This window comes from Rhipicephalus sanguineus, chromosome 9 (assembly GCF_013339695.2).
Source record: "Rhipicephalus sanguineus isolate Rsan-2018 chromosome 9, BIME_Rsan_1.4, whole genome shotgun sequence".
Taxonomy (NCBI): domain Eukaryota; kingdom Metazoa; phylum Arthropoda; class Arachnida; order Ixodida; family Ixodidae; genus Rhipicephalus; species Rhipicephalus sanguineus.
Window position 1 is genome coordinate 34,900,168 of NC_051184.2, and position 13,441 is coordinate 34,913,608.

Genomic DNA, 13,441 nt, shown 5'->3' on the forward strand with positions numbered 1-13,441 from the left:
ACGGACGAGGAAGAGACAACAGGACAGGCGCTAACTTTCAACTTCATGTTGAAAGTTCATGAACATCATGTGTGTTGGGATTATCACCCTCGCGACAACAAGATGCTGCTTCCATATCAGTCATCCCATTCTAAGCTGGTGAAGCGAGCAATTGCCACCCTTTGTTTTGGCAACGCGCTTCGCAAATCATGCCCCCATAAGATATCTAGTAGTTTTGTTAATCAGAAGGAGCGCCTTTTAATGGCAGGTTACCCCGAACATGTACTTATCTCAGTAGCAGAAAGTGGGCTAAGAAAATTAGACAGATTGATACCTGTGTAAACAGTTCTCAGGGTAGGAAAAAGGTGGTTGTGCCGTATATTCACAACGTGTCACACGCCCTGAAGAAAATTGGCCAGAAGGTTAAGGTAGATGTGCTTTTTTTCTGCCCCACAGAAACTAATGAGCATTTGCAAGGCCACGGACCCATTAGCCAAGAGGCGTGCAGAATGTGTGAAGAAACATCAGAATCCATTTGTGCCATGTGTAAATAATGCAGTGTATCGGTTCCCGTTTTCTTGCGGCAAGGTCTACATTGGGCAGTCGGGGAGATGCCTGAATGGTAGGCTAAGGGAACACAAGCAGAAGTTGGGCCGTTATTGTGATGGGCACGTGTCTGTGCATTGTAATGATTGTGGGTGTCAAGCGTTGTTTAACAATTGCACAGTCGTATATAGGAATGCATATAAGACTACCAGAGAGATTGTGGAAGCCGCCATGATCGCGAGGGCCGGTGATAGCTGTGTCAGCTGCCCGTCGGTGGCGCTCACTGCTAATGAATTGGCCTTTCTTGACGCTGCAGGTTTTCATGGGCGATGAGTGGTGCTTTGCGTACGGATCTATTAAAGACGATAGTCTTTCTTGGGGAACTTAAACGCCGAAATTTTGGTCTGTCTTTCTGTCTGTCCTTCTGTCTGTCTTTCTGTTTGTCGGCACGTCCCTCGATTCAGCCACTCGGCCAAAGTTGAACCACTTGCCCAAGGGCCAGCCATCGTGAACGGCTGACTAGGTTCATACTTGTGTACATTGTTGATCAAAAAGCAAACATTACGCATATCTGAGGCGCAACATCACTAGGTAAGTATTAGACGGTGTGTTCCTTTAACAGAAAATACATAGATACGCAATTTTAAAGACCTTGATGGTATGCGTTTAACGTTGAGACTTAAAAGATTGCCACAGCTGAAGCGATCAGCGGTCCAAGCCGAGCAAGCGCGAGCGCCAACAACAACCGTCTTCGTCTTCTTCTTTCGCAGGCGTTCTTGTCTGCGCCCTACCATGTTACAAATCACTCCCCCGCGGAAAAGGAGCCATCCTGGCGACCTAAGGAACAGGTACAACTGGTGGGTCATAATGCGGCTTCAGTCGATCGACGTGAACAGTCTCGCGGCCGCGACGACGGCGGTTCGTAGATGATTGAACAGGCTCAATCATATAGTTAACTGGGGATGCTTGACGTAGGACACGGTAGGGGCCTTTGTACTTAAGCAGTAGCTTTGTGGAAAGGCCAGGAGCGGAGAAGGGAACGCGAAGCCACACCAACGTTTCAGGCGAATACGACTGAGGAGGCAGGTTTTCGTCATGACGGTCCTCCTGGCCCTACTCGCCCTACAATGTTACAACCCTAGTTTCTTAAGGTGAGCTGAAAATGCGACTGCGCTGAAACTTGTCTTCCTCCGTGCCCTCTGCACAAGCTCATGTTGTGTTTCGGTTTCGGTTCAGTATTGCATTGTACGAATGACAGGGGGCGCCGCTCTGGCATTCCCGTTTTACCCAGGCGACGTGTAAAGTTTGTGGAGAGTACTCGTTGAGTGCGGACGTCTCTTCTCCTTCGGCGCATCGCGCCAAACAGCGTGTTCGGGCTGGCCGGCGTCCCCACCGGTCGCGTTGGTCACCGCCGGTCTTCGCCTGCCGCTGCGCCGGGACTACCAGCCCGCAACACAGCACTCATGTTTCCCGACGTATTGCCAGATGGCCCATATCTCACGCAGCGCCTCTTCTATCGTCTTTAGACGACATTTGCAGCGAAGCACGCAGATACGCGGCCTATTTTTTTTTTTTATACCGTTGCTTTCGGAAATAAACAATCAGTTGAAAGTTAGCGCCTGTCCTGTTGTCTCTTCCTCGTCCGTGTGTGTTAGCGCTATGCCCCATTCTGAAGCATATAACCAACTAGCCCAAAAATCCACGTTGACAAACTTTGATTCTGCTCGCATGTGCACAATTATGGAATCTACTCCGTTTAGACAGAAGTAAAATTCAAGGTTAATTGGTGTATTCATATGGGAGGTAGTGGCCAGGTACTGCACCAGGGTGGCCAATCTTTTTCTGGTGAGCATGGGAGCATGTGTTTCTAGCAGGCTGTAGTCACTGGTGTGAGGCCGCACCCCAGGCCTCTTTATGGAATTCTATCAACACGTGGATGTAGCGTGAAAGAAAGATAAGCGCTTGCCATTAAGAGTAACAGACTAGATTCCAAGAGAAGGCAAGCACACAAGGGGGATAAGTGGGCAGACGAGATTAAGAAGTTTGCAGCCGTGGGAAGCACAAGACTGGGTTAATTGGCAAAACATTGGAGAGGCCTTTGCTCTGCAGTGGGCGTAGTCAGGCTGATGATGATGAACATTCAAGGTTTTTTTTAGCACTATGTGACACTCGGAAGTCTTTTATGGCCTTGAATATGGCAGCTTCACATTCAAGGGTTTCAGGACCACTATGAATGCTGGTATTTTTGTTTATTTTTTTTTTTTTCCTTAAAGGAAGAATGTTACGCAGCATTTGCATTCCTCTTTTATAGTTCATAGAACTAAACTGCAGGGCTTTGTGAACAAAGACGGGGTCTATCACATGGTCATGTGACGATTACTGCTTGTCAGGAGGTGGCCTCTTTTTTTCTGTATCGAGCCTGTATCCACACTCTGTACATGCGCAACAACTTTCCACGGTTGACCTGCAGCCTTCGGTCTAGGTGGTTCTGCTCCTCTTCGAAGCCGCTCTTGGCAAACATCTCCGTCAATTCATCTGGAAATGTCCAGAAAAAAAAAAAAAAAAACGAAAAGAAAACTTCAACAAAGCAGGATCACCATGCGACAATGACTCCTCCTTCTAGTCTATATTTTTTGAATCCCCATCCTTTTCTCTCTGGTACTCTCCAATGTTGCAATCACAAGATGTTTCAGTGCTTTCAGTGATGCATACGTAGTCATGGCCATATGAGGGAGGGGAGCATAGCGGAAGTTAATTACTGTTTCATTGATATGTATGGATGAGTACATAAGGGAAATTAATAAAGATAACTTGTCAATGGTAGGAGATGAACTTGCATCTTCTGCATTATGCACTTGGTGCTTCACTGATTCAGCTACTGCGGCTGCCATTCTCCTGCCCAATTTCTTGTGTTTTGTGTATGCACACAAGATTAGCCCCTACAGTGTTGGCCAGTACCACTCATGGACATGGCAGTGGAAGGGGAAGATCCTTTTAAATGCGGGTGTCATGTAGTATTTGATATTCGGAGTAGGCAACTGGCCGACAAACAGTGATGCATTACAGGGAAGTTATGCTAGCCTTATCTAGTCCTTGCTTTCTTCCGGTATTATACAGTCAACTGCCGATTTTTCGGACGCCCGATTTTCCGGACATGCTCGAAAATTCGGACACTATCGCGGCACCGTCACCAGCCCCATAGACGTCAATGTATAAGAACGTCCGAAATTTCGGACGCTGAAACTCTTCGGTGTCCGATTTTTCGGACTTTCTGCCCGAATTGTGGGTCCGAAAGGCATTAATTGGAGCCCTCACCTCTGCCGCGTCAATCATCTCTTAGGTTTGAACCAGCGCGTACGCGAGTCGATCTGTGTGCGACAGTAGCAGAGTCCGAAAGTCAGCGTTGCCGCAATGCCGAAGCGTTATGGGGTGAAGCAGACCAGAAATTCAAAGGGGCCGTTATCGCGGCGCCGTGCGGCGATGTTACGGATAAGCAGCGGAAATGCACGGAGGCGTGATGGCGGCAGCTGGCAAACGCGCCGGTACGACTTAATCGCTGATAACCCTTACGATAAGCATCTTCAGTTAACTGCTCGGTAGTGCACGTGGCCTAGCGCAGTTGCATGCGTACTGCACGCATTTGATAGGCGAGAGCCCAAATGCGCCGCGCCGCCATTCCTGCTGCCTCTTTGTGCGAGACCGCTAAGTGCGCCGCATAGACGCGTAGCCTTCGCGGACGAAACCAGCTCGCCATTGCCGCGCCCGTGTGCGGTCAAGAACTAAGTGCGCATCACGAACCCTTTCATGATAAATGCGTGCGTACGATACAGCAACAGTAAAGTGACGGCGTCAGTTTAGTTGGCGATGTACTGCACACAACTAGAAACGATCGGCTTGATACGGCAGCAAATGCTGCGTATCAGAGGCGATTCGGCGATGTGTGTGCGCACACGCATCGGGGAATGCCGGACGAGTCGTCCGCTCTTCCGCCACAGTCTTTGCGTTCCGCGTCATCGTTTAGAAACGCTTCATGCGAGATAGCCGTAATCTATTCCTCGCTTTGCTGTTATCAGCGGCGCTCATCACGAGATGTAAAAGTGGCGGTTGGCACGTACGTAGTTAAGCGGGGTTCGCGGCAGGTACCGAATGTATTTGCGAGAGCCTGGGCGCGCACTAAAATGCATGATAATTGTACTGGGAGGCATTAAAGCTATTTCGGACGTGGCTGTGGCGATTTGACCGCTTAAGCGGAATAAAAAAGCATGAATTTGTTTTTTCGGACTGCCCGATTTTTCGGACGATTTCGCGGTCCCTAGGGAGTCCGTAAATCGGCAGTTGACTGTAACTTCATGTTAAGCAGTAAACAAAGTATCATGTAGTCTGCTTTAAAAATGTCCCATAACTCCTTAAAATGTGTTACTTCATCCTCATACAATGTTTTGCAGAAATACTGATGGCGTTGAAGACTAGTGTAATGGACATCTACTGTTCTTATAGAACTAATCTTTAAGAGTTAAATATTGGTGAAGCAATCATTTCATAAGGGGCTTTTTCGGTTTCATCTGTATAAACATGGAAATAAAAGTCGGTGTGTGTTGAAACATTCTTGTAGCGTTAGAGTGCTCCCTTAAGCAAACCGGAATTCAAACAATACTCGCTAATGTGCCTCTGTTCTTAATCGTACTTGCGAAGTTTAAGCCGGCTAAGCAGGTTGACCAAAGGAACACTGTCTGTGGTCTGACATGTGTACGCCGTTAATTCTCTCTGTCACTGTCACGATTTACTCTCAAAGGAAACCTGAGATTGTCACCTTGAGTGAAGAAGTACACCCTGGTTCCATCGCCGCGAGCGTAGAAGTTGTCCTCGATGCACCGGCCATTCTTGAATCTGAGCTGTGCCATGTCGTAGCGGCCGTAGTCTCTGAAGATCACCTTTCCTCCAGGCTTCAGATATCGAGCCACTGAGTCGATGACGTGTTGCATCCTAGAGATTAATGCAAAGAATAAATGACCAAAAACAAGTCTTGCAACAGTGAGGGCTGCACGCTGCTTTGAGTACAGTCAAGTGTGTTTATCAGACAGGGCCTGGGAGTTCAAAATAATACACTTAGTTATTTGGGTCACTTTGCTGTAAAAGTCGTGCATCATGACACTCGCAATGTAGCAGGGACATAAGGAACCCTTCGTTCCACGAGTCATTTTGTTGTAGAGGCATTTGACTATATAGCTGAAATAATAAAACATGCGGTACTCCAAAGCATATTCAGAATCAGTCACATTTGTTAGACTACTAGCATAAGACAGCACACAGATAAAAATATAGAAGCAGGTCTGAGAGCAGAATCCTATCGAAAGTAAAAGCACCAAAACAGTATATAGCACGCTTGGTTGTATTAAAAAACTGTAGGGATGGGTGAATAGTGGATTTGATGTCGGAAGCAAATAACGATTTGGCTGAATAATTTCGAATCGAATTGTTTGAATAGTGTACATCGCATATTATAAAGAAAAATTAGCATTTTTCTCATGGCCCGACTAATTTACACAATTTTTTTAAAGAATTAGAACTCATGTAGGCACAGCATTTTGTGAAATTTAAAATTGTTAACTGGTGAATTTTATTCACAAATCTCACACTTTTTTTTTTTTTTACTGCATTCACAAGTTTTCAAGCAAAAATACCAGCTGCTCCATATGGTCTGGGAGCAGCAGTTCCCGCCAGCTGCTGACCACATTCCCTGCTGTTGAAAACAGCCTCTCACTCCTTGCCTGTGTGGCAGGAATCGAGAGGTACTTTTGTGCCACCTTGGCCAGTGCTGGGTACAGTCGGCTGCCATGGGTCTTCCCCACCACTCCAAAGGGTTTTCTGACCGGGGAAGCACAGGGGTGCCCAAGTATTCTGCCACTTGAGAAGGGACACTTTTGTGCGCGTTGTCTTGCAGTACATTAGAGGTTAATGAAGAAAAAAACACTCCAAAGAGTGTTAGCTGGAGGCTTCTCTATGGCTGGGCAGACATGTGCCCGGGCACAATCGTTTTGGGCTGGCATTAGCTCATTTGCTGCAGCTGCAAGTGTGGCTTTTGCCCACTTTTTTTGACTGTCTTCAGTGTAGCAAATGTCTTTGTAGCAAGGGTCAACTAGCATCACATTTGCCGGAACATTTGCCATTTTAAAGCCAGGGAACCTTGTGGAAAAACTGCGCAGAAGGCTCCTTGCAAACGATGCCGCTTCCTCGCCTTCAGACACATGCTCATGTGGCACCACTTGGGTACAATGCATGAGAGGTATCACTTGGGAAAGCGAGAGATAGCGATCCGCACACAGCTCTGTCGTTGCTTGGTCCAGAGGCTGCAACACTTTTACGGTCGCAGCCATTAATTTCCATTCTCTGGAGCTTAAGTTGTCCACATCAGAATCGCAAAGTTCAACTGAAATTGGGGCACGAAGTCCGGCGAGTCTCTCCATCATGGCGTACTCGCTGTTCCAGCGTGTGAGAACATCATGAATCACTTCATGCTGGGCCATGTGCATGTCCTTTTGTATGTCCATAAGCCGTGCACGCGCACACGCGCTTCTTTTGTAGCGATCTACAATCGATCGACATTTCGCACAAAGCTGGGAAAAACATGCCACTTCTCTTTTGGCGTCATTTATGCACAGCTGCAGGGTATGTGCAAAGCAGAGAAGTCCTGACCAGTTGCATTTGGCAACAGCTGAAACAAAGTTCCTGCCGTTGTCGGTAATGACAAAAGTTGGGATGTTGTCGGGCAGACCCCTCTCTTTGATCACGTCTCGGAGAAACTGAACTATGTTTTCTCCAGTATGCTCCTGCAGCATTGGTTTGCAGGCGAGGGCGTATGCGTGCTGCGTAAAGTCGCGATCCATCATGTGGGCCGTAACACACGTAGCCGTCACCGGCCCTCGATGTCCACCCATCCGTTGTTAAAGTGAAGCACTCAGCACCACCATCATCAAATACGGCCCTAATGCGCTTCTTCAATTCATCTTCTTTGGCCGTGTACAAATTCGGAATGACCGTTCGTGAAAAGGTCTTCCGCGACGGAACGACATACTCCAGAATTGCGCAGCGCATCATCTCGATGAAGCTTGGTTCCTCGGCCACGCTGTACGGCTTCAGGTCACGGGCAATGAATGCTGCAATCTTCTTCGTCATCTCTTGCGCTTTTACCGATGACGGCTGAAGTGTCGGCTTAAACAAGTTGGTCACGGTCGCCTGCGATGACAGCCCCTTTGGTTCACTTTTCTTTTTTGGAAAACTGTAAAGTTGATGCAATTTCGAGTACTCTTTGTACTTGCCTGGGTGTCTCTTCAAGTGGCTGACAAGTGTCGTTGTGGTACCAGAAGGCGTCTTCAAAACAACTCCACAAGTCTCGCACTGCGCTTCGCCTCCAGCAGGCACTTTCAGGAAAAAGTACCATATCTGATTCGTGCACGCGCGCTTACCGGACACGGGCACGGTCGACGCCACCTTCAACTAGGGCGAGATAAGCCAACATGTCTAAGCACGACTGAAGTTCGAGGAACACAGACGTATTTCCGGCTCCTTAATGCACAATGTATGGGCCTTTGAGATTTATGGATGTGTGGCAGCCGTGACGTGTAAAGCATAGCCTCAGGGATTTGTATTTGTACCGGCCGTCTGTGGCTTTTGCGGCCTATTCAAAAGCGCCGAATAATTCGAAAATATTCGTAACCGTAACTGGACTTTCACAATGCGAGAAGACAGCGAGTAATCATTACTGTAGTCGATGCGTACATGCGCCGCGTTACTTACCGATACAGGTAGTCGAAATGATCGAAAGCGATGACCTCAGCCAAAATAGAAGGCGAGACAGCGCTGTCAGCTATCCACACTTGCCGCCTTTATTTCTCGTGCGACACGCCCGGGAAACGATACAGTTTCACACGTGAATCGTGTGCCTTGGTGTGGTCTGCATTGTTGTGGCAGGCCACTAAACCGCAATACTTCGGACCTCGCTTGCGCTTCCGCGAGGTCGTTTCTGCCATCGCCGAAATGCGCAGCTTCGCACAGCAAGCCTCTCGGTTCAACGTGCCGAGCTGACAGCCCCCCAGTTACCCACACCGACGGAACAACGCGTGCGCACGTGCGCTACCGCTACCGTGAAAGGGGCTGAGTCAGCCGTGCATGCAATCCAGAGCTTTCCAACAGAGCCGCAGCGCCGCAAACTTGAGCTTGGGTTTCCTATATCAGTCGAAATGGCGCACGAAATGAAAAAATATGCGCCATAGCTTTGTGCGAGCGCTTGTGTGTGTGTGTGTGTGTTGTCTCTTCGTGGTTGACTGTGCATTTTACTTCAAGAATTCAAGTGGAACAACAACACTGCAAAATACGCTTGATGGCATCAGAAGTTTGAATGAATTTAACACGATGGCTGCTGCATGCGCTTCCACAACCGTTGTTGTGCTTCACTGTAACAGCTTTTTACTTAAAGTAGTTGTGCAACTTAGTGTTACTTGCCTGTCGGGGCTGATGGCGCTAAGGACGAAAATGAGCATTACGTAGTCCAAGCTTTCCTCCGGGAAAGGCACCTCCCACGTCTTGGTCACGTCACAGACAAAAGCGTGGCACCGCTTTTCATCGTAGTCCTTGTGTTCCTAGGCAGTTTAGAATAGAAAACAGAGCACTGTGTGTAATTGTTAGAGTAGCAATTCGTCTCAGCCACGGCAATGACAAAAAAGACTGCTGTTTTTCGCTAGCAGCACGCGTAGCCTTCTTCAAAAGAAGGCTAAGCTACTGACTGCGTGCATGGTCACAGATTTCATTGGGAAGCTACAGTGTAAATGAATGTGTATCGTTACGCCAGGGCACTGCAATGGATAGCAAATGCATGAAACATTATTGGAAGCTGAGTGAATCATGATTTGCTAGCTTTGCCTGTGAATAGTAAAGTACAGTGTACTAGTAGACACGGAATGCGAGAATTGTTTGCAGGAGTGAAAAACAGTGTGGCTGATTAGGCTCTAAAAGTTTCACATTTGAAAGAACTTCACTTAAAGAGTAAGGCATGGGCAATTTGATATGAAACTGTAATGGCAGCTTGGTGTAAGTGGACGCTAAACGTGACTGGCTCTGCTGCTGTGAATGAACTACATTTTTGTCAGATATACTATATGCAAATGTTGAAAGTGATATACCACATGGTGTAGTCAGAGTCTTTATTTAAATACTACATGAACAAATCATTGAGATCACTGAATGGTTTCTGGCAGTTTATTCGGGGACCAATTTTTTTCTAAACGTATCTGCAAAGGTTTCTAGCGGATGAATATTAAAAATGTGCATAGTTACCTTCAGAACAGAAACTGCTGTAGGCGAGAAGTCACAGCCATACACAAACAAGCCAGGGTCCCTGTACATGCAACAAAAAAATGGTTTACAATTCTTCATTCCAAGGCTAGTTGTCTGTAAGATAGCACCAGTACTGCGAGACTGAGTACACATGAACATAGTTATCAGCTATCCTATGACGCGAATCTTCCAAGTATTGATAAGTAAACAAACTTAGCAGGTGATGGCTATGCAGAGCCTCGACTCTACAGTTGATCAAAATACAGTGATGGTGGTGTTTCAGAAACCACAAAAAGGCTAACTGCTTCAAGCTTCCCCAATGAAGATGTGTGTACTGAAGGAATTTGTACAAGGTTGTGCAATTGTCCTAAATGCCTTTCCATACAGGAGTTCGTATGCTAGTAATGCTGACTGACCTGTTCACTTCCAGTATGGGGAACACTGTATTTCCCACACCACAGCCAATCTGGAAACAAAGAAAAAAATATGGCTTCATTAACTTGTCAATCAGCTTGCCATACGACATGGCGATTTAGTGAAAGTTTATACACATATTGGTCCAAAAAAGGCCTACGAGAGCTCCTGATAAACTAGCCAAGATATTGCATTACAAGATGCATTTGTGTGTGGCGCAGGTACTAAAGCAAAAAAAAAAATCTTGTAGAATATATCCCAACAAATTATGTGCACCGTGGTTTATTATAATCGCAGCAACGAGAGATCAGGAAATCATAAAGTTAGTCTGGCAAGGGGGCACTGTTTTTCCAGTGCCAAGCAACTTACCCCTTCCCCTCTTTTAGGCTATCATACTTTGAAAGATTTGTATGCTGATAGGCCAAGAGGCAGGGTTCCTAAAAACAGAGTGCATGTACCCCACACTAAGGCACTGAAAACCATACAGTATTTGGTGAGTTTACAAGATACTATTGCATGTTGATGCTACAAAATGTTGCCATGAATACATGACTATAGCCGTGGGGTGTTTTCACAATTGGTTGCTTTGGTGCATGTGGATTGGCTGAATCAACAATTAAGATGCTCATAACTTCACTAAGTGAAACCTTTCCATGCCAGGCAAAAGCTTTTACAGTCCAAGAGATGACACAATGTCAGTGCATGTTGACTATAGCTGTCCTAAAGGTCCCGATTTCAATGGACATGCTCGCAGAAGTACCTGCCGGTGGGTTAGTCGGTTTATACTGTGCAGTGGCATAGCCGGGGGTGGCACACAGAGCACATGCCGTCCCCCCCCCCCCCTTCTCCCGATATTTCTTTCTGCCATGGGACACAGAGCACAAAATTCTGCCCAGCCCCCACTTCAGATCAAAACCGTGCCCCCCCCCCCCCTCGCCCACTTTCGAAAGAAATTTCTGCCTACGCCACTGATACTGTGTACTGACCATAAAACTATGGCCAGTATGCAGACATGTTCACCGAACATACACACTGATTCTGTTGAAGTTACTATGTCTGTATTCACTGGCTTGCTACTGTTTAATAGTCTTTAGGCAAATCAGCGCATTTTTGTGTCTCCTTCAGGTCCTTGTTTTTTTCGCACTGTTATTCATTCACTAGGAGTCGAAACCAACTAAACCACAAACACCCTAACACTGCGTCTTCTCCTGCGTTGGTTTGTGTGGAGAAAGCATACTAAGTTAATGTGGTGTGTTTGGTGGCCTTTTGCTTCAGTGCTATGCAAGTTGATATGGTTGCAAAAATGCAGATTGCATTGACAAACCTCGAGAATCCTTAGTGAAGCTGCCTTGCCTGGGTATTCCTCCGTGTCGTCATCCTGCGGTGCATCCTTTGCAGGAGCGTTTCTGGGCAGCAGCTCGGGAAACTCCACAAACAGCCAGTGCCGGTCCTTGAAGAATCGGTTGCTGTGAATGCCGTAGAACTTGTCCCAGTATTGTGCTGCTTCAGCTTCGTATTGGTCTGTCAAGGAACGTGAAACGTATCAGTTTCTGAGCTTTTTGAAGATGAGTAATGGCTCCTACCCCTGACGGCTGGTTCCACTCTGACGACCGAGTTCTCGTCCACCTTTTGTTTGGCGGCGTTCAGCTGTTCTTCGGTCCAGGAAACGTCGTCCCTGTGTGAGCATTGTTTAGATCTATGTAGCACAAGGCATCAGACTAGTCGCATTTGTAGGACTACGCAACAGCACATTGTGGTGTGTACTTTTATCCTCATCTGTTGACATTGAAACATCACCCGAGCTTGTGTAACAACGCCCCCTACATACTGCAGTGGCTGGTGCAAAAGCAAGAGTCGTGTGTTCTTGGGAATTCCGGGCCTGTCTAACACTACTTGTTCAGTATTCTTTTGTTTTTCTTCTTTTTCTTTGTTTCTGAAGATATGCGGACAAGGAAGATGAGATCGTAGGCTCAGTCTGAGCCTGAAGGAAAGAGACAATAGCAAGGAAGGAAATGACAGGTTGCGCTCATCCTGTTACTTAATCTGCAGTACAGGTGAGATTGCCAAACATTAGCGACGACTGTGGTGCGTTAGGTAGACTAGTTTCGTGTGACCAAAATTAGCACGTTCACCGGCACCCTTTTTTAAAGATGTTCGACATAATGCACTTCAAAGAGGCAGGCGCCTTCTCGTCACAGACAATGTCGAAAACTTTCGATCGTCCATCATTGTGCGTCAGTGGTGAAGCCAAACGCGAATTATTTTTGCTAGTGAAAGCTGCACGTCGCATTGATGCGGATTTGAGTGTCGTGCAGTAACCACAAGAGAGACAAAGACCGCGCGTGGCGAGTTCGTTCGTACATACATTTGCCACTGAAAGTTGTTTACGTGAAATGGTACCCGAGGACACAGAACAGAAGCGAAACCAAATTTGTACTTGCCAGGCATTGTGTTCAAATACTCGGCTGTCGTCTTTCAGATAGCGTTGGCCGAACTGGGGTCTTTTGTCGCTTTCACTCATCGTGTTTGGAAGTGCGAAGCGTGTGAACTTCGGGTACGGTTGACCGTGAACGTCGCAACGGAGCAATGCCGTCAAACAACGAGGTCAAATGATCACCGCGTCAAGCATTATATAGGAGAAATAGCGAGGTTTCACAATGGCAAAAACTGTTACGTTCGTAAGGTGAAAAATAAGAAAAATGCGGATGTTGTCAAGATCAAAACGCACGATTACGCACGATGCACATCAATGTATGATGATGTTCGTGGGGGCTGCCATTACTGTTGTCGATGTTGCTTAGCGCTCTCGCAGTGAGTGAGACTGGTGACTCGTGGTGAGACAAATTCTCCAAAAATATTCGTATTTGAAATTGCTTGTGCATGCCCTTACGTTTCGGAAGCAGTTGCTACCAACGTAATCTAAAAGCGTTGCTTGCTACAGCAAAGTTTGAAGAGACGTGATGAGTCTAAACCCCTGCGTCTGTTCTCCATAGGTACCATAGGTAACTGAACTACGGTCCCTAGAATATAGTATATTCTAGGGACCGTAACTGTGCCTTAGTCGATTGTCATAGACGTCATACTTTAGATATTACTTATTCCTATAGTGTATTAGCATTTCTAGTACACAAAATTTTGTGCCTGAGAGAGCCTGCGGGATCGATTCCCGTGA

At 46.8% G+C, this 13,441-nt stretch overlaps 2 protein-coding genes across 2 annotated transcripts; both read right to left on the bottom strand.

The window, feature by feature from the left end:
• Positions 1 to 2,897: 2,897 nt before the first annotated feature.
• On the bottom strand, positions 2,898 to 13,012 carry LOC119404963 (tRNA N(3)-methylcytidine methyltransferase METTL2). Its single transcript, XM_037671695.2, has 8 exons — positions 12,711 to 13,012; positions 11,853 to 11,944; positions 11,594 to 11,790; positions 10,272 to 10,321; positions 9,856 to 9,916; positions 9,025 to 9,161; positions 5,336 to 5,508; positions 2,898 to 3,060 (listed from the first exon to the last, which is right to left on the bottom strand). Exons 1-8 carry the CDS (start codon positions 12,788 to 12,790, stop codon positions 2,912 to 2,914), a joined length of 939 nt encoding a protein of 312 aa, XP_037527623.1. The 5' UTR covers positions 12,791 to 13,012; the 3' UTR covers positions 2,898 to 2,911.
• LOC125759819 (zinc finger BED domain-containing protein 4-like) lies at positions 5,515 to 8,015 on the bottom strand. The gene is made up of 2 exons (XM_049419142.1): positions 6,330 to 8,015; positions 5,515 to 6,288 (listed from the first exon to the last, which is right to left on the bottom strand). Exon 1 carries the CDS (start codon positions 7,458 to 7,460, stop codon positions 6,471 to 6,473), a length of 990 nt encoding a protein of 329 aa, XP_049275099.1. The 5' UTR covers positions 7,461 to 8,015; the 3' UTR covers positions 5,515 to 6,288; positions 6,330 to 6,470.
• Positions 13,013 to 13,441: the final 429 nt, after the last annotated feature.